Raw genomic sequence first — 21,728 nt, forward strand, 5'->3', positions numbered from 1 at the left:
ACTCAAAATTGAACAGTGAACTATTTCATTATTGAATTTTGAATATTGAAAAATGAAAAATAATGGACGTACTTCAGCGCGGTTCTTTGTTTCTTGTTTTGTATAGGTCTTGTGTTGTTCTGTTACAACACTGCCCCTGGAATTGGCTTTGCTAATTGTGAAAGGCCATTACTGGTTAGTGTCTGTGTCATATGGTCTCGTGGGAAGAGTTTGGCAATCATACCACTGTATATATAAGTTCTAAGTCATTGGGCTATTCTTTATTTAAGGAATGTCAGGTACATTCACTCTTATTTATTCTGAAGTAGTCAAAGTTAATGTTTACTATTAAAGTACTTAGATACAAGTAACCCATGTCCTACAACATTTAAGATGTATAAAGTATATCCTTAACTTTAGTTTATCATAACTACACATATAAAATGGTGTAAGTGCTGATTTCCTGTTAAATTAGTCAAACGTTTGTGTGTTTCCGTATTATGATTTACAATGGAATTCTTTGTTCTGTTGTTGAATTAACATACACAAAAGTAAGTTATTTAGATATATTTTGGATAAATAATGTTGGTATCTTTATGTTTTGCTACTTAATTAAAATAGATATAAGAAGGTGTGATATGAGTAATGTGAGTGTCAATGAGACAACTCTCAATCCAAGTCACACTTTGAAAAAAGAAATCACTAAAGATCAATATACGGTCTTCAACACGGAGCCTTGGCTCACACTGAACAATGAGCTATAAAAGGCCTACAAAATGATTAGTGTAAAACCATTCAAGCGGGAAACCAACGGTCTTATCTATATAAATAACGAGAAGACCTGTTACGTCTAAAATGTTTGATTAAAAAGCATTAACCTGTCAGACGTATGTCTATATTCAAAAGGCCGAAATGCTAGCTATGTCAGTATTTCGTCATTTGGTCTATAATGATAGAAATTTGGAAACGAACTTTTCATGATGGCCATGATTGTATATTTATGAACTTTCGATTGTTTCATTGCGCCATGGCTTATTTTTATGCTTGTTTTAAACATGTTAAAAGACGCCCGAAAAAATATTTCATTTTGTGGTAAAAATCATTGATTTCAAGTTTCGATAGCTGTCTTGAAATCTCTAATAATATAGGATATTGGATACTGTTTTTTGTATTCAAAATGTTTTGAGAATAGAAGGAGAAAAATAATGGATCCCCTTAAAGAATGGCATTTCAATCTCAGTTATTAAAAGGTTACGAATTAACAGTTGACCTAACTTGACAATTATTTGTTGAGATGACAATACTTGACGAGGGATTCTATGAAGTGAGAAGCATTTTACACATTTTTATCAGTTATTTAGTTCCTAAACGTTGGGTATTGTGGATAAACTGACGCCAAGAAAATGTTTTATGTAAATATTTTCACTATGGATGTTTAAAGCATATTGCCTTGACTGAAGAAGCATCGACGATGCTTTGATTTGAAAACATTTTTATTTCAGATATTTCATATTCGTCAATATCTTTGATTTATTTTAGATGAGAGGGTATACAGTCTTTTGTAATTTTATGACAATTTCTACAGTTGTGTATCTGCTCAGAGCGGAATTGATTGACGATCCTAAAGGAGCGGGTATGTTTAAATTTAAGTAGTTTTCTTTGCATTCATTTATGTATACACTTATAGTCGAGTGAACAGAAAAGAAACCCTCACATCACTGCAAGTTCAAGACGACCCACAGCACCGGTTTGGGCAGAGTTCTTTAGTGAAGGAATGTAAAAGAAATACAACGACTGGTATGTGTAATTCTGGATTATTACATTTTCAACCTTAGATACATATGAAGTCTTAGTAGAAAGGACATGAAGAATCCATCCATAAAAAAACTATACTGAGTGCCAATGAAACACTTTTATTTTAAAAAAAAATCTTCTAATTTTTATTTTATTTATATTAGAATTTTATATAGTTGGTTTAAAACGACTTTTAAGACAATTGACGACAACTTTACGGTTGAGTGATTTTTGGAACAAATGCGAAGTAAGGGTTATTTTGAACGGACATAAACCGAGTTCACCGCTTTTTAACATACGCACCGTTTTCACGATTTTGTCATTTAAAGCTTGGCTAATGTCATGAATTTTCCCGCCCTTATTGTAAGGGCACTGCAATAAACATCTGAGTAAATGCCAGGACTTTCTGACATCCAGCGACATGCAGTTTTGGGCATGATCCAATGAAGCCTTTCAGTACATACAATTACGAGAAGACTGAAGTTGTAGCCTCTACAATAACCCAAATCATTCACAAATTCAACCAAAATGGATCATTTAATGATAAGCGACATCCCGGGGTACAAAAAGCAAGAAACGCTCAGCCGGACCCATACATTTGGTCTTAAACATATTCGATATTTAATCTGATGGGTGTACAAAGGTCACGAGAGTTAAATGGTGGTCACGGTAGATCCTTTGGAGCAATTTCAGTAAAGCATCATTTGTGCAGAAATCGTTAAAAAGCATCAAAATCTTTCCTTAGTGACATCTAAACGGCCGTAAGGCGTAAATATCGAATTCTGTAGACCATAAATCATTCATTGTGTACCAAAAACCGTCAGTGGATGTTACATAGACATTTGGCACCCATCTTGGCCAAATGTGACGTGTTTCGCCCGATTTTGGTTCGATCGTGCAAATTTTGCATCAGATTGGACATGATTTAGACGATGAAAACCACCACCAATATCATAAAGTCAGCTTGAGTTTGATATGCGGGACAAGTGGAACAACATTCCTCGAGATCACATTAAACGTCCGGGTTGATTAATTCCACGGGGCTGTCGAGATTGCGCTACACAACTGGGTTGTAACATGTTTTGTTAGGACTGTGAGTTGATGATTGGACATTGGATGTTTCGTTTACCTATAGCGTCTGAAAGATGACAATGGAACATTTTTGTTTGATATCGATCTATTGTTAGAATTGTTAATTTTCAAAAACAATTTATTTTGAGAGACTATCATTTCTAATATAAATTTAATTTTTGAAAAACCAAGTGTTGCGTTTTCATTGGCACTCAGTATATATACGTACAGCAAAAATCTGCCTTTTTGTTTGTTTTATTCCTATTTTGTTTATTCCATGCATAGCCATGTCCTGTATAATCATTTAATTTATAAACAAAGAACCCTGAGTGTTAATTTCCTATAATAATTTCCTTAGAAACACAAATCATTGATGTCGTTGGGTTACTTGTATTGTCGAATTGCTGTCCGCTAGATGTTGTTGGGTTTCTAGTATCGTCGAATTGCTGTCCATTCTATGACGTGCGGTTACTAGTATCTTCTATTTCATTGAAATGTTTCCTATTTATCTTTACATTTTCTCTTCCTTATTCTCTACATTTTAATCTTACATTAATGAGAATTTTTCTCATGAACTGTTTAAAACTATGATATTTTTACATTAAAGGGCAAGATGCTTTGCCTATCTTGGTTAACTGGCCTGATAAAAATGTGCAAATTACATGTACAAAGCAGAAGGATCAGGTAGGTATTAATAAAGTGACCATGTACATTGGTTGTCTACACTTATCAGCTTCATTGTATCGTTGGGGTATTATACATAGAAATAAAAGGATATGGTTTGAGTGCCAATGAGAATACTTTCCATCCAAGTAACAACTTGTAAAAATAAATCATAATAGACATGTAGTTTGGATTACGGTCTCCAACACGGGTTTGGCTTTACTTTTGGCCCGCTTGGTGTAATCAGTTTTTCAACTTTGTATGAGGAATAAGATTTTCCAATATTTTGCGTCGATTATTACTGAAGAGACCTTAACTCGGAATAATCCATCTGGTGCAGTAAAATTAGAACGGTTCATATTTTTAAAACAAAAGCTTAAATAGAACACTACTACAACATTTATTACAATGGACAGCATTGAAAAAGTATTCCTCTCAAAGGATCAAAGTTGTAATTAGCAAATTTAGGTTTTCAGTCTGTCCATCCATCAGTCTGGCAAATCAGTTTTCCGCCCTTTTTTCTCCATTATTGGAGATATTGATTTGATAATTGGTATTGTTTTGTAATGGCACATTAAAGCTAAAGTTTGAATTTTGTTCTGATGAATTTGTGCAGAGTTATGGTCCGTGCACGTAGCAAATTCACTTAGATAATCAGTTTTTGACGCTTATTTTACTTAATATTTGTTACATAATAAGTTTGCACCGTGACAAGTTATCCCAGATGCTTAGTAAGACCAAACAACAAATTGGCAGTATTTGGCCACAGCCTTTAATATTATTATTCTCATAATTTATACATGTTGTATATAACTGAAAAATGAGGTTACCCGCATATTGCTGATTATGGCAACCGTACTGTCATATATATATATATATATAAATTACTACCACAGATAATGGTAACTGAAGATAGGATTAAAACAATTTGGAAATCAGGAAATCACCGTGGGAACACAGGTGATGGATCGAAACCCTTACATTGTTCATCTAGATCTGTAGTAAATGATCCTATTCATAAAACAAAATGTTTTTTGATGCAGCGAATTATGCAAATCACAGGCCTAATAAATTCAAAGTCTTTGTTGGAAGGTTTGATAACTTCAATAGACTTCTTCTCAGGTCCTGTCTGTCCAATGGCCAAATACATATAGGTGTTCAAACAATTGACAACTGAAACATCACCTGAAATTATAAATTACAACACAGGCAGTATCTTATTCTAATACATTGTATTTACAATAAATATACATTTTGGGAGGAGGGAGGGATTTTGAATAAAATTTTCCTCTGATAAAAACAAGTTATTTTAAAAGCAGCCTGTTGGACCCGAATTAAAAAAGGATCTTGACGTCAAATTGTATGGTTCACTAACCACCAATGAAATTTGAGTTTTCTTAAACTCACTAATAACCAACCAATGTAATAGTACAGCGCACCGTGATAACTGAATTTAAGTACAGGACTTAAATTCTATTATTGTGTGATCACGTAAACGTTTTTTTTAACTTCTTAAAGTTCGCCTTAATGCGTTCTGATTTTGCTACATTTGTAAACATTTGTTAAAGGGTAACTTCGTTATAAGTATTGTATATGTTCGTTAATTAAATCACAGATGGGATATAACCTCAAAACAGAAATTTGTAAATATATGTGATGAATAATAATAAACATTTGTATTACAGGTTGACGATAAAATTTTGTGGTATCATGGAGAACATACTTTTATTTCGTATGGTGCACATAAACCTAGTAATAACGATTACTCAGTTAAAAAAAATAGTTACGGAGAAATTGAACTGACAATTAAAAAGATTTCAAAAGGAACTCTTGGGAAATATTCATGTGTTAATGGCAATACTAATAGAAAGATAAAGACTGTCGAGTTAAAGATTATAGGTAAATATTAAAAATACGATCATCTGTTTCATTATGTCTATTAAGTTTGGCATGTAAACTATACTCCTTTCTTGTTTTGTCTATTGTTTTTGGCATGTAAACTACACTCCTCTCTTGTTTGTCTATTAAGTTTGGCATGTAAACTATACTCTATTCTTATTTGTCTATTGGTTTTTGCACGCAAACTATATTCCATTCTTTTTTGTCTATTGCTTTTGGCATGTTAACTATACTCCATTCTTGTTTGTCTATTGATTTTGGCATGTAAACTACTCTGCTTTCTTTTTTGTCTATTGGTTTTTGCATGCCAACTATATTCCATTCTTTTTTGTCTATTGATTTTGGCATGTAAACTATACTCTTTTCTTATTTGTCTATTGATTTTGGCATGTAAACTATACTCCTTTCTTTTTTGTCTATTGATTTTGGCATGTAAACTACTCTCCTTTCTTTTTTGTCTATTGATTTTGGCATGTAAACTATACTCTATTCTTATTTGTCTATTAAGTTTGGCATGTAAACTATACTCCTTTCTTGTTTGTCTATTGATTTTGGCATGTAAACTATACTCCTTTCTTTTTTGTCTATTGATTTTGGCATGTAAACTATACTCCTTTCTTTTTTGTCTATTAGTTTTTGCATGCAAACTATACTCCATTCTTTTTTTGTCTATTGAGTTTGGCATGTAAACTATACTCCTTTCTTGTTTGTCTATTGATTTTGGCATGTAAACTATACTCCATTCTTTTTGTCTATTGATTTTGGCATGTAAACTATACTCCTTTCTTGTTTGTCTATTAAGTTTGGCATGTAAACTATACTCCTTTCTTGTTTGTCTATTAAGTTTTGCATGTAAACTATACTCCATTCTTGTTTGTCTATTGATTTTTGCATGTAAACTACTCTCCTTTCTTTTTTGTCTATTGGTTTTTGCATGCAAATTATATTCCATTCTTTTTTGTCTATTGATTTTGGCATGTAAACTATACTCTTTTCTTATTTGTCTATTGATTTTGGCATGTAAACTATACTCTTTTCTTATTTGTCTATTGATTTTGGCATGTAAACTATACTCCTTTCTTTTTTGTCTATTGATTTTGGCATGTAAACTACTCTCCTTTCTTTTTTGTCTATTGATTTTGGCATGTAAACTATACTCCATTCTTTTTTTGTCTATTGAGTTTGGCATGTACACTATACTCCTTTCTTATTTGTCTATTAAGTTTGGCATGTAAACTATACTCCATTCTTTTTTTGTCTATTGATTTTGGCATGTAAACTATACTCCTTTCTTGTTTGTCTATTAAGTTTGGCATGTAAACAATACTTCATTCTGTTTTGTCTATTGATTTGACCATGTAAACTATACTCCATTCCTTTTTGTCTTGATTTTGGCATGTAAACTATACTCCTTTCTTGTTTGTCTATTAAGTTTGGCATGTAAACTATACTCCATTCTTTTTTTGTCTATTGATTTTGGCATGTAAACTATACTCCTTTCTTGTTTGTCTATTAAGTTTGGCATGTAAACAATACTTCATTCTGTTTTGTCTATTGATTTGACCATGTAAACTATACTCCATTCTTTTTTTGTCTATTGATTTTGGCATGTACACTATACTCCTTTCTTATTTGTCTATTAAGTTTGGCATGCAAACTATACTCCATTCTTTTTTTGTCTATTGATTTTGGCATGTAAACTATACTCCTTTCTTGTTTGTCTATTAAGTTTGGCATGTAAACAATACTTCATTCTGTTTTGTCTATTGATTTGACCATGTAAACTATACTCCATTCCTTTTTGTCTTGATTTTGGCATGTAAACTATACTCCTTTCGTGTTTGTCTATTAAGTTTGGCATGTAAACTATACTCCATTCTTTTTTGTCTATTGATTTTGGCATGTAAACTATACTACATTCTTTTTTGTCTATTGATTTCGGCATGTAAACTAAACTCTTTTCTTATTTGTCTATTGAGTTTGGCATGTTAACTATACTCCATTCTTGTTTGTCTATTGATTTTGGCATGTAAACTACTCTCCTTTCTTTTTTGTCTATTGATTTTGGCATGTAAACTATACTACATTCTTTTTTGTCTATTGATTTTGGCATGTAAACTATACTCTTTTCTTATTTGTCTATTGAGTTTGGCATGTTAACTATACTCCATTCTTGTTTGTCTATTGATTTTGGCATGTAAACTACTCTCCTTTCTTTTTTGTCTATTAGTTTTTGCATGCAAACTATATTCCATTCTTTTTTGTCTATTGATTTTGGCATGTAAACTATACTCTTTTCTTATTTGTCTATTGATTTTGGCATGTAAACTATACTCCTTTCTTTTTTGTCTATTGATTTTGGCATGTAAACTACTCTCCATTCTTTTTTGTCTATTGAGTTTGGCATGTAAACTATACTCCTTTCTTATTTGTCTATTGAGTTTTGCATGCAAACTATATTCCATTCTTTTTTGTCTATTGATTTTGGCATGTAAACTATACTCCTTTCTTGTTTGTCTATTAAGTTTGGCATGTAAACAATACTTCATTCTGTTTTGTCTATTGATTTGGCCATGTAAACTATACTCCATTCTTTTTTGTCTTCATTTTAGCATGTAAACTATACTCCTTTCTTGTTTGTCTATTAAGTTTGGTATGTAAACTATGCTCCTTTCTTGTTTGTCTATTGATTTTGGCATGTAAAATTTACTCCTTTCTTTTTTGTCTATTAAGTTTGGCATGTAAACTATACTCTTTTCTTCTTTGTCTATTAAGTTTGGCATGTAAACTATACTCGTTTCTTGTTTGTCTATTGAGTTTGGCATGTAAACTATACTCCTTTCTTATTTGTCTATTGAGTTTGGCATGTAAACTATTCTCCTTTCTTTTTTGTCTATTGATTTTGGCATGTAAACTATACTACATTCTTTTTTGTCTATTGATTTCGGCATGTAAACTATACTCTTTTCTTATTTGTCTATTGAGTTTGGCATGTTAACTATACTCCATTCTTGTTTGTCTATTGATTTTGGCATGTAAACTACTCTCCTTTCTTTTTTGTCTATTGATTTTGGCATGTAAACTATACTACATTCTTTTTTGTCTATTGATTTTGGCATGTAAACTATACTCTTTTCTTATTTGTCTATTGCGTTTGGCATGTTAACTATACTCCATTCTTGTTTGTCTATTGATTTTGGCATGTAAACTACTCTCCTTTCTTTTTTGTCTATTAGTTCTTGCATGCAAACTATATTCCATTCTTTTTTGTCTATTGATTTTGGCATGTAACCTATACTCTTTTCTTATTTGTCTATTGATTTTTGCATGCAAACTATATTCCATTCTTTTTTGTCTATTGATTTTGGCATGTAAACTATACTCTTTTCTTATTTGTCTATTGATTTTGGCATGTAAACTATACTCCTTTCTTTTTTGTCTATTGATTTTGGCATGTAAACTACTCTCCTTTCTTTTTTGTCTATTGATTTTGGCATGTAAACTATACTCTTTTCTTATTTGTCTATTGAGTTTGGCATGTAAACTATACTCCTTTCTTTTTTGTCTATTGATTTTGGCATGTAAACTATACTCCTTTCTTATTTGTCTATTGATTTTGGCATGTAAACTATACTCCTTTCTTATTTGTCTATTAAGTTTGGCATGTAAACTATACTCCTTTCTTATTTGTCTATTGCTTTTGGCATGTTAACTATACTCTATTCTTATTTGTCTATTGAGTTTGCCATATAAACTATACTCCTTTCTTATTTGTCTATTGATTTGGCCATTTAAATTATACTCCATTCTTTTTTGTCTATTGATTTTGGCATGTAAACTTTACTCCTTTCTTATTTGTCTATTAAGTTTGGCATGTAAACTATACTCCTTTCTTATTTGTCTATTGCTTTTGGCATGTTAACTATACTCCATTCTTATTTGTCTATTGAGTTTGCCATATAAACTATACTCCTTTCTTATTTGTCTATTGATTTGGCCATGTAAATTATACTCCATTCTTTTTTGTCTATTGATTTTGGCATGTAAACTTTACTCCTTTCTTATTTGTCTATTGAGTTTGGCATGTAAACTATACTCCTTTCTTATTTGTCTATTGATTTGGCCATGTAAAATTTACTCCATTCTTTTTTGTCTATTGAGTTTGGCATGTAAACTATACTCCTTTCTTATTTGACTATTGAGTTTGGCATGTAAACTATACTCCATTCTTTTTTGTCTATTGATTTTGGCATGTAAACTATACTCCTTTCTTGTTTGTCTATTGATTTTGGCCATGTAAACTATACTCCTTTCTTGTTTGTCTATTGATTTTGGCCATGTAAACTATACTCCTTTCTTGTTTGTCTATTAGGTTTGCCATGTAAACTATACTCCTTTCTTGTTTGTCTATTGAGTTTGGCATGTAAACTATACTCCTTTCTTGTTTGTCTATTGAGTTTGCCATGTAAACTATACTCCTTTCTTGTTTGTCTATTAAGTTTGCCATGTAAACTATACTCCTTTCTTGTTTGTCTATTGAGTTTGGCATGTAAACTATACTCCTTTCTTGTTTGTCTATTAAGTTTGGCATGTAAACTATACTCATTTCTTGTTTGTCTATTAAGTTTTGCATGTAAACTATACTCCTTTCTTATTTGTCTATTGATTTGGCCATGAAAACTATACTCCATTCCTTTTGTCTATTGCTGTTGGCATGTAAACAATACTTTTAATTCTATTTAAAAATTTTATCTTATGTTTTTATCTTAAATTTCGAATATAACTAGGTACATATTGACTAAAGCGTTCATTATCAATGAACTAGTATATATTTGTTTAGGGGCCAGCTGAAGGACGCCTCCGGGTGCGGGAATTTCTCGCTACATTGAAGACCTGTTGGTGACCTTCTGCTGTTGTTTTTTTCTACGATCGGGTTGTTGTCTCTTTGACACTTTCCCCATTTCCATTCTCAATTTTGAATACGATTCAGGAGCCCTTACAGAACAAATGTTTATTACCAGGACCCTTAAACAGAGCGGATAATGGTATACTCTGTTATATAACTGTTATTATCAAGACACTCCTATCGACGGAATAATGATATCCACTCTTATTACCAGAACAATTCAACATGACAAAAATAAATACCATCTGTTATTATCAAGACACTCAGAGAGACGCCTGTTATTATCAAGACACTATTTTCCTTCCCAAAATCACCCCCTTGTTATGACAGATGATTTACATAAAGTTATTATATACATTGTACAAACATATCACTTGCTTAACATATTATACGAAAAAATCTCTGATAGTTTGCTCTTCTTATTATCGCAGAGAAGCCAAGTATTGTTAACCATTCCAATACAACGTTGACGATTACAGAGGGAAATACTACTGAACTGTGGTGCGAGGTGGAATCAGTGATTGAATACAAGATAGACTGGTTCCTTCATGATGATAGATTAGATCTTCCTGTCGGTGAGAGTCTTAAAATTAAAAAACATATATTCCCCAAATATTGATAACCAAAATACATCAGCTAATTCATAACAGTACAGAAAATAATAATCACATAGTAAATTGAACACATAAGTCTACTGAAAAGGCTAGACTGCACATAAATAGAATTGAGAATGGAAATTGGGAATGTGTCAAATATACAATAACCCAACCAAAGAGCAGATAACAGCCGAAGACCACGATACTTTGATATGGAAATGTCGATAAACTGGACCGAATAAGCTTAAGATAATAAAATCTTTCTGATAAAAATAAATAAATAAAGGACAAGGGAAACAATTATAAACAAATTCTAAAACAGAAAACTAAAAATAGTGAAGTCTCAGATCTTATTACTATACAAGTTCTCTGTATAATGCATTTAAGGGTTAACAATACATGTAGTTTCCATATATATATAAAGTGTGAGGAAAAAAATACATTTGTATATATACATTGTAATAATTAATACATGATTTGTTTTGTGCGGCAGCAATTTTCACTGTATATAATACATTCATATTGTTACGAGTGGCAATAATCTTCTATTCCTTTCAGGCATCAATGGGAGCAGATTAACTATTGTTAACATAACCAGACATTGCTCTGCTATATACAGATGTTTGGTTACAAATGCCAAGGGAAACAATTCAGTTGACTTCGATGTAATTGTCATACGTAAGAATCATTTAGTAACGTTAAAGATTTTTTAGTGCTTTGTAATTTATGTTGTTATGTATTTTTGTATTTTATTTATTTTTAAATGTGAAGCGCTTAGAATTATTGTTGTTGTTACATAATGTGCTCTGTACATATTGTATTTATGTATTCATTATCGGCTTGAACAAGCATGAAATATTTGCCCCAAACGTAAGGCAATCAACAATCATTTATTCATAGCTAAAATTGTGTTAAGTTACGTATTTGAATGTAATTAATTCTGTGATTCCTAGCAGAGTTTTAATTGCGTAGCTCAGGTTTGGTCGCTAAACAAGGATTTTGACTCCTCGCGAGTTTAGTATATGATGTAAAATGTGTACAAAAAATGATTTCAGAGAGCAACCCAACATCACTTTTTCTATAGCACAACACAATATATGTTTTCCAGAGCACAACCCAACATATGTTTTTAACTCACCTGGTCCAAAAGCAGGTGAAGAGGTTTGTCATCGTCCGTCGTCATCGTCTGTTTACTTTTACAAACATCTTCTTCACAAAACTACTGGGCCAAAATTAACCAATTGTTCAACCAAAATCATTATTATGGTATTTAATTTTAAGAATGTTTCTGGTGACCTCACCTATGAAGTTTTAATCAACAATTAAAGTTTTGTTTGTTATCTTGAAAATTACTATATGTATGAATTGAATAAATCTTATGGGGCGTTTAAAATGATGAGATCTCAATATTGTCTACACACAAAAGAACTGTTAGACGACATCTTATTGGAGTAATTGCCCTTTTTTTTTAAATTGTGTGTATAATCTTCAAAACTATGATAGATAGCGAGAAAACTTTAACTGCCAAAAAATAAAAAAGACAAGATCTACAAATAAGCTGAATAAAATATAGAACATTGCTGAAATCTTTCGATGATCCTTGATTCTTTACTAGAGTTATTGCCCTTTGATTATGAATTTAACTTATACTTGTATAAAAATGAAAATGGAAATGGGAAATGTGACAAAAAAACAACAACCCGACCATAGAGCATACAACAGCCGAAGGTCACCAATAGATCTTAAATGCAGCGAGAAACTCCATCACCCGGATGTGTCCTTCAGCTGGTTCATACACATTTATATTTACTAGTTCACTGAAATGAACGTCATACTAAACTCCGAATTATACACAAGAAACTGAAATTGAAAGTCATACAAGACTAACAAAGGACAGAGGCTCCTGACTTGGGACAGGCGCAAAAATGCGGTAGAGTTAAACATGTTTTTGAAATCTCAACATTCCCCTATACCTCTAGCTAATGGAAAAAAACCAAAAGCACAACAATACGCACAGTAAAACTCAGTTTAAGAGAAGTACGAGTCCGATGTCGGAAGAGGTAACAAAAGAAAAGGATCAAAATGACAATAATACATAAATAACAAAAGAGACTACTAGCAGTTACTGACATGCCAGCTCCAGACCTCAATTAAACTGATTGAAAGATTATGTCTTCATCATATACATATCAGGCAAAATCCCTCTCGTAGAAGAACATAACTCGTGTCATGCAAACAACTGGTTTCAAAAATAAATGTGTTTAATTCAGATGCAAAGGCCCTTTAAGTGAATCAATATTAAAGCCAAACTATGCAATCTTTAATGACTTGGCACCAGTATCGTACCTATATCCCTTCTTAAAATAAGTCTTGTTTCAAGGTTTTGATAGTTTTTAAGGTGAATACTGACCTTTTTGTGTTTGTGCTTGTAACATCTGAAAAACTATAATAGATACATGTAGACAAAGACGATGCAAAAATAAGGAAGAACTAAAGAATAGTCATTCAAGACTTGACCCAATACCCGATTAATGAATAATTCGGCCTTTACTGATTTACTAGTTTTAGTTTGTAACCCGGATTTTTTTTTCTCTCAATCTTTTCATGAATTTCGAACAGCAGTATACTACTGTTGCCTTTATTTAAGCTGAGATAGTTATTGTTTTTATTATTTGATAAAGAATATAAACGAAAAATTACCGATAAACCACCAAATTTTCGAAATCCAAAGCGAGTCAATATATGCACAAAAGAGATAAATAATATATTTCCTTTACTTTTATGATAGGCTTAATGTGATGAGTTTGCCTTTATATTATTATAACAATCCTCATTTTTATCTAATCTTTCCTCCTTTTAAAAAGCAATGATGTTACCTGTCTTCATACGACTTATACATGTAGTTGTTGATTTACTTTGATATTTCAGACAAACCTATTGTGAAGATAGAAGTCAATACCCTGTATACGACCTATAGTTGTTGATTTACTTTTATATTTCAGACAAACTTATGGTGAAGATAGAAGTCAATACACTGTATACGACTTATAGTTGTTGATTTACTTTGTTATTTCAGACAAACCTATGGTGAAGATAGAAGTCAATACACTGTATACGACTTATAGTTGTTGATTTACTTTGATATTTCAGACAAACTTATGGTGAAGATAGAAGTCAATACACTGTATACGACTTAACGTTGGTGATTTACTTTGTTATTTCAGACAAACCTATGGTGAAGATAGAAGTCAATACACTGTATACGACTTATAGTTGTTGATTTACTTTGATATTTCAGACAAACCTATGGTGAAGATAGAAGTCAATACACTGTATACCACTTATAGTTGTTGATTTACTTTGATATTTCAGACAAACTTATGGTGAAGATAGAAGTCAATACACTGTATACGACCTATAGTTGTTGATTTACTTTGATATTTCAGACAAACTTATGGTGAAGATAGAAGTCAATACCCTGTATACGACCTATAGTTGTTGATTTACTTTGATATTTCAGACAAACCTATGGTGAAGATAGAAGTCAATACACTGTATACGACCTATAGTTGCCGATTTACTTTTATATTTCAGACAAACCTATGGTGAAGATAGAAGTCAATACACTGTATACGACTTATAGTTGTTGATTTACTTTGATATTTCAGACAAACTTATGGTGAAGATAGAAGTCAGTACACTGTATACGACTTATAGTTGTTGATTTACTTTTATATTTCAGACAAACTTATGGTGAAGATAGAAGTCAATACACTGTATACGACTTATAGTTGTTGATTTACTTTTATATTTCAGACAAACCTATGGTGAAGATAGAAGTCAATACACTGTATACGACTTATAGTTGTTGATTTACTTTGATATTTCAGACAAACTTATGGTGAAGATAGAAGTCAATACACTGTATACGACCTATAGTTGTTGATTTACTTTGATATTTCAGACAAACTTATGGTGAAGATAGAAGTCAATACCCTGTATACGACCTATAGTTGTTGATTTACTTTGATATTTCAGACAAACCTATGGTGAAGATAGAAGTCAATACACTGTATACGACCTATAGTTGCCGATTTACTTTTATATTTCAGACAAACCTATGGTGAAGATAGAAGTCAATACACTGTATACGACTTATAGTTGTTGATTTACTTTGATATTTCAGACAAACTTATGGTGAAGATAGAAGTCAATACACTGTATACGACTTATAGTTGTTGATTTACTTTTATATTTCAGACAAACTTATGGTGAAGATAGAAGTCAATACACTGTATACGACTTATAGTTGTTGATTTACTTTGATATTTCAGACAAACTTATGGTGAAGATAGAAGTCAATACACTGTATACGACTTATAGTTGTTGATTTACTTTTATATTTCAGACAAACTTATGGTGAAGATAGAAGTCAATACACTGTATACGACTTATAGTTGTTGATTCACTTTGATATTTCAGACAAACCTATGGTGAAGATAGAAGTCAATACACTGTATACGACTTATAGTTGTTGATTTACTTTGATATTTCAGACAAACCTATGGTGAAGATAGAAGTCAATACACTGTATACGACTTATAGTTGTTGATTTACTTTGATATTTCAGACAAACCTATGGTGAAGATAGAAGTCAATACACTGTATACGACTTAACGTTGCCGATTTACTTTGATATTTCAGACAAACCTATGGTGAAGATAGAAGTCAATACACTGTATACGACTTATAGTTGTTGATTTACTTTGATATTTCAGACAAACCTATGGTGAAGATAGAAGTCAATACACTGTATACGACTTATAGTTGTTGATTTACTTTGATATTTCAGACAAACCTATGGTGAAGATAGAAGTCAATACACTGTATACGACTTATAGTTGTTGATTTACTTTGATATTTCAGACAAACTTATGGTGAAGATAGAAGTCAATACCCTGTATACGACTTATAGTTGTTGATTTACTTTGATATTTCAGACAAACTTATGGTGAAGATAGAAGTCAATACACTGTATACCACTTATAGTTGTTGATTTACTTTGATATTTCAGACAAACCTATGGTGAAGATAGAAGTCAATACACTGTATACGACCTATAGTTGTTGATTCACTTTTATATTTCAGACAAACCTATGGTGAAGATAGAAGTCAATACCCTGTATACGACCTATAGTTGTTGATTCACTTTTATATTTCAGACAAACCTATGGTGAAGATAGAAGTCAATACACTGTATACGACTTATAGTTGTTGATTTACTTTTATATTTCAGACAAACCTATTGTGAAGATAGAAGTCAATACCCTGTATACGACTTATAGTTGTTGATTTACTTTGATATTTCAGACAAACCTATTGTGAAGATAGAAGTCAATACACTGTATACGACTTAACGTTGGTGATTTACCTTGATATTTCAGACAAACCTATGGTGAAGATAGAAGTCAATACCCTGTATACGACCTATAGTTGTTGATTCACTTTTATATTTCAGGCAAACCTATGGTGAAGATAGAAGTCAATACCCTGTATACGACCTATAGTTGTTGATTCACTTTTATATTTCAGACAAACCTATGGTGAAGATAGAAGTCAATACACTGTATACGACTTATAGTTGTTGATTTACTTTTATATTTCAGACAAACCTATTGTGAAGATAGAAGTCAATACCCTGTATACGACTTATAGTTGTTGATTTACTTTGATATTTCAGACAAACCTATTGTGAAGATAGAAGTCAATACCCTGTATACGACTTATAGTTGTTGATTTACTTTGATATTTCAGACAAACCTATTGTGAAGATAGAAGTCAATACACTGTATACGACTTATAGTTGTTGATTAACTTTGTTATTTCAGACAAACATATGGTGAAGATAGAAGTCAATACCCTGTATACGAACTATAGTTGTTGATTCACTTTTATATTTCAGACAAACCTATGGTGAAGATAGAAGTCAATACACTGTATACGACTTATAGTTGTTGATTTACTTTTATATTTCAGACAAACCTATTGTGAAGATAGAAGTCAATACCCTGTATACGACTTATAGTTGTTGATTTACTTTGATATTTCAGACAAACCTATGGTGAAGATAGAAGTCAATACACTGTATACGACCTATAGTTGTTGATTTACTTTGATATTTCAGACAAACCTATGGTGAAGATAGAAGTCAATACAATGTATACGACTTATAGTTGTTGATTAACTTTGATATTTCAGACAAACCTATAGTGAAGATAGAAGTCAATACACTGTATACGACCTATAGTTGTTGATTTACTTTTATATTTAAGACAAACCTATGGTGAAGATAGAAGTCAATACCCTGTATACGACCTATAGTTGTTGATTTACTTTGATATTTCAGACAAACCTATGGTGAAGATAGAAGTCAATACACTGTATACGACTTAACGTAGGTGATTTACTTTGATATTTCAGACAAACCTATGGTGAAGATAGAAGTCAATACCCTGTATACGACTTATAGTTGTTGATTTACTTTGATATTTCAGACAAACCTATAGTGAAGATAGAAGTCAATACACTGTATACGACCTATAGTTGTTGATTTACTTTTATATTTAAGACAAACCTATGGTGAAGATAGAAGTCAATACCCTGTATACGACCTATAGTTGTTGATTTACTTTGATATTTCAGACAAACCTATGGTGAAGATAGAAGTCAATACACTGTATACGACTTATAGTTGTTGATTTACTTTGATATTTCAGACAAACCTATGGTGAAGATAGAAGTCAATACACTGTATACGACTTATAGTTGTTGATTTACTTTGATATTTCAGACAAACTTATGGTGAAGATAGAAGTCAATACACTGTATACGACTTATAGTTGTTGATTTACTTTGATATTTCAGACAAACCTATGGTGAAGATAGAAGTCAATACACTGTATACGACTTATAGTTGTTGATTTACTTTGATATTTCAGACAAACCTATGGTGAAGATAGAAGTCAATACACTGTATACGACTTATAGTTGTTGATTTACTTTGTTATTTCAGACAAACTTATGGTGAAGATAGAAGTCAATACACTGTATACGACTTATAGTTGTTGATTTACTTTGATATTTCAGACAAACCTATGGTGAAGATAGAAGTCAATACCCTGTATACGACTTATAGTTGTTGATTTACTTTGATATTTCAGACAAACCTATGGTGAAGATAGAAGTCAATACAACACATGATAACGTGGTAACCAAGAAAACTGATGTTAAGATTTCAAAGAAGAAGAAAATAACGGTAGAGTGTATCATAAACGCTGAACCACGAACTGATTATATTGAATGGTCAGTCGGAAAAAAACGCATTGGCTCCTGGAATAAAACGTCAGGATTGCTAGAAACTTACAAACCCTTCAAAGCACGTTACATACTTACTAAAGACGAACCAACTATTTCTTCAGCCCACGAGATTCTGAAGCTTCAAATACTAAAACCATCAAAGGATGATGTAGGAACCTTCAAATGTTCAGCAACAAATACTGTAGACTCACAGACGGCGGAAGTGGAGCTTGTTTAGGTACCAATCTGTCACAGTCGGTGGAAGTAGAGCTTGGTTAGGTACCAGTCTGAGTAGGCTCACGGTCGGCGGAAGTGGAGCTTGTTTAGGTACCAACAACTTACGATTAAGATTGATCGTAAGTGATCAACAAATCATTATACTTCCGATAAATCTTAGTCGTAACTATTTTTTGTGAAAATGACTCCACTTTGAGATAGAAGTTATCTGTATATATAAACATGTTCAAGAGACGTCAGATGAAGATGACGCTCAGGTTGTTTAGATGCTAGATTTTTACGGCATGTTCCTCATTGAAACCAGCATATAATAATATTGTTTTGACTGATAAATTATTTATTTGACTTGAAGAACTGTTATTTGTTTGATATTCTATTTGATGCCTTGATTCGTTGATTACTTTGGTTGTCTAAATTTTTGGTGGATCTGTATTATTTTTGTTTTGAGAGGTGATATTTTGAAAGCATGTTGTTTCCACAAGTAAGAATATTAATAAGAAGAAGATTAAAAAGAAGTCGACCAAACTTGGGACAACCGAAGAAGAGGGAGAGAGAGAGGAAGATGGAGAGGGAGGGAGAGAGAGAGAGGAGAGAGAGAGAGAGAGAGAGAGAGAGAGAGAGAGAGAGAGAGAGAGGGAGTTTGGGATTTGTACATACACAGGCTCTGTGGTAAATAAGAATTAATGAATTTAAAACTGATGAATGATATAATTATATTATCCGAAACTGTTTTGTTTTTGTTTTCTATATTAAAGATAGATCTTGAGTTTCTCATATTATTCATTTTACAAGTAAAACGGGGGGGGGGGGGGGGGGGGGGGGTATTACCAAATTTATCATACAGTAAGAGGGAGGTTCAAACATTGAAAGTTTTAATGTCTGAAAAGCATATGAACTGTGTTGGAATCATTATGAAGTCATTTCTTGGGATAGGTGTAAGACTGCAAAATGTGTGTACGTTCGAAAATCATTTGTAAGTAGGTGTAATTCGTCGACCAACATTCGAAAATCTATCACGAATTGTTGTTATGATTTGCGTCCTGAATATTTAAGACCTATTTTTCACTAGATGTCGTTAAATCAACAACCAATCAAGCAAACCTGCATAACATTTGATTATATTTATCAGTACATCGTCTGACTCATTATAAATAAGGAGCACTGGTGTACTGGCTAGTTGTTTCACTATCTATCATATCCATATCTTCGTGTTTATCTTTAGTTTACTGGCTAGTAGTTCATTAATTATAATACCACATATCTGTGTTTTTATCTAAATAATTTACTGGCTAGTAGTTCATTAAATACCATACCACATATCTTCGTGTGTATCTTAATAATTTACTGGCTAGTAGTTCATTAACTACCATACCACATATCTTCGTGTTTATCTAAATAGTTTACTGGCTAGTTGTTCATTAACTATCATACCCCATATCTTCGTGTTTATCTAAATAGTTTACTGGCTAGTTGTTTCATTAACTATCATAACACATATCTGTGTGTTTATTTTAATAGTATACTGGATAGTTGTTTCATTAACTATCATACCACATATCTGTGTGTTTATTTTAATAGTATACTGGATAGTTGTTTCATTAACTAGCATACCACATATACTATATCTTCGTGTGTATCTTAGTAGTTTACTGGCTAATTGTAGATTTACTATCATACCACATATCGTCGTGTACATCTTTATAGATTACTGGCTAGTTCTTTCATTAACTATTATACTACATATCTTCGTGTTTATCTAAATAGTTTACTGGCTAGTAGTTTCATTAACTACCATACCACATATCTTTGTGAGTATCTTAATAGTTTACTGTCTAGTTGTTAATTACCTATCATACCACATAACTGTGTGTTTATCTGAACAGTTTACAAGCTAGTTGTTAATAATTTTTATTAACTATCATACCACATATCTTCATGTGTATCTAAAGAGTTTACTGGATAGCTGTTTCTTTACTATCATACCACATATCTTCGTGTTTATCTTAATAGTTTTCTGGCTAGTAGTTCATAAACTATCATACCACATATCTTCGTGTGTATTTAAATAGTTTACTGTCTAGTTGTTCATCAATTATCATACCACATATCTTCGTGTGTATTTTAATAGTATACTGGCTAGTTGTTCATTAACTATCATACCACATGTCTGTGTGTTTATTTTAATAGTATACTGGATAGTTGTTTCATTAACTATCATACCACATATACTATATCTTCGTGTGTATCTTAGTAGTTTACTGGCTAATTGTAGATTTACTATCATACCACAAATACTATTTCTTCGTGTGTATCTTAGTAGTTTACTGGCTAATTGTAGATTTACTATCATACCACAAATACTATTTCTTCGTGTGTATCTTAGTAGTTTACTGGCTAATTGTTCATCAATTATTATACCACATATCTTCGTGTGTATCTTAATAATTTACTGGCTAGTTGTTCATTAACTATCATACCACATATCTTCGTATGTATCTTAATAGTTTACTGGCTAATAGTTCATTAACTATCATACCACATATCTGTGTGTCTATATCATACACACAGGCAAGTGTGTCACTTGAAGTAATACAATCAGTGGCGGATCCAGAGGGGGGGGGGGTTCCGGGGGTGCGCACCCCCCCTTTATTTTTGCCGATCAATGCATTTGTATCGGGACATATGTTTTGCACCCCCCCCCCCTTTTGCCCTGGGTTAGCACCCCCCCTTTCGAAAATTCCTGCATCCGCCCATGACAATTAAATATGGATGCTAAGCGGGAAGACAGCTGACGTAAACAAGGATGTCTACATAAATACAGATAATGTACATGTGCTCTTTGTATATCACACTTTGTGATGTGAGTTGATGATATAAATCAGTATAAACGACATGAGAGTCCGTTTAGCATCCTAAGCTTGCACTTATATACATATTAGGTCACTGTAAGAAAACATAAACATTTTGTATAAGGCTGAGAAACTGGGGAAGGGCGATGTTCTATCGATCACGTCCCAAGTTTTGCGCCGAATACAAAAAAGTTTATATTATTCTGACATTGATCTAATGTTTTTATACTGCAACTTTAATCAATACATTGATAGCTATTTAAAATGTAAAACTAGTTTCAAACTTATTTTCATCCTTTAAGGAACCTAGCTTTGATTGTAGAAAAGTTCTTCGTGAAGAAATTTATATTGCTGTATTTCTATATTTAGGACATTAAC

At 32.0% G+C, this 21,728-nt stretch overlaps 1 protein-coding gene across 1 annotated transcript; it reads left to right on the top strand.

The window, feature by feature from the left end:
• The first annotated feature begins 426 nt into the window (after positions 1–426).
• LOC134714507 (basement membrane-specific heparan sulfate proteoglycan core protein-like) lies at positions 427–19,267 on the top strand. The gene is made up of 7 exons (XM_063575804.1): positions 427–530; positions 1,519–1,612; positions 3,452–3,528; positions 5,193–5,406; positions 10,744–10,887; positions 11,467–11,586; positions 18,129–19,267. Exons 1-7 carry the CDS (start codon positions 480–482, stop codon positions 18,500–18,502), a joined length of 1,074 nt encoding a protein of 357 aa, XP_063431874.1. The 5' UTR covers positions 427–479; the 3' UTR covers positions 18,503–19,267.
• The last annotated feature ends 2,461 nt before the right edge of the window (positions 19,268–21,728 follow it).

This window comes from Mytilus trossulus, chromosome 4 (assembly GCF_036588685.1).
Source record: "Mytilus trossulus isolate FHL-02 chromosome 4, PNRI_Mtr1.1.1.hap1, whole genome shotgun sequence".
Classification (NCBI taxonomy): domain Eukaryota; kingdom Metazoa; phylum Mollusca; class Bivalvia; order Mytilida; family Mytilidae; genus Mytilus; species Mytilus trossulus.

Coding starts and splice junctions, on each gene's coding strand:
- LOC134714507 (XM_063575804.1), top strand. CDS start 480: ATGATTTACAATGGAATTCTTTGTTCTGTTGTTGAATTAACATACACA. Junction 531..1,518: donor TTGAATTAACATACACAAAA/GTAAGTTATTTA, acceptor GATTTATTTTAG/ATGAGAGGGTATACAGTCTT. Junction 3,529..5,192: donor GTACAAAGCAGAAGGATCAG/GTAGGTATTAAT, acceptor TTTGTATTACAG/GTTGACGATAAAATTTTGTG.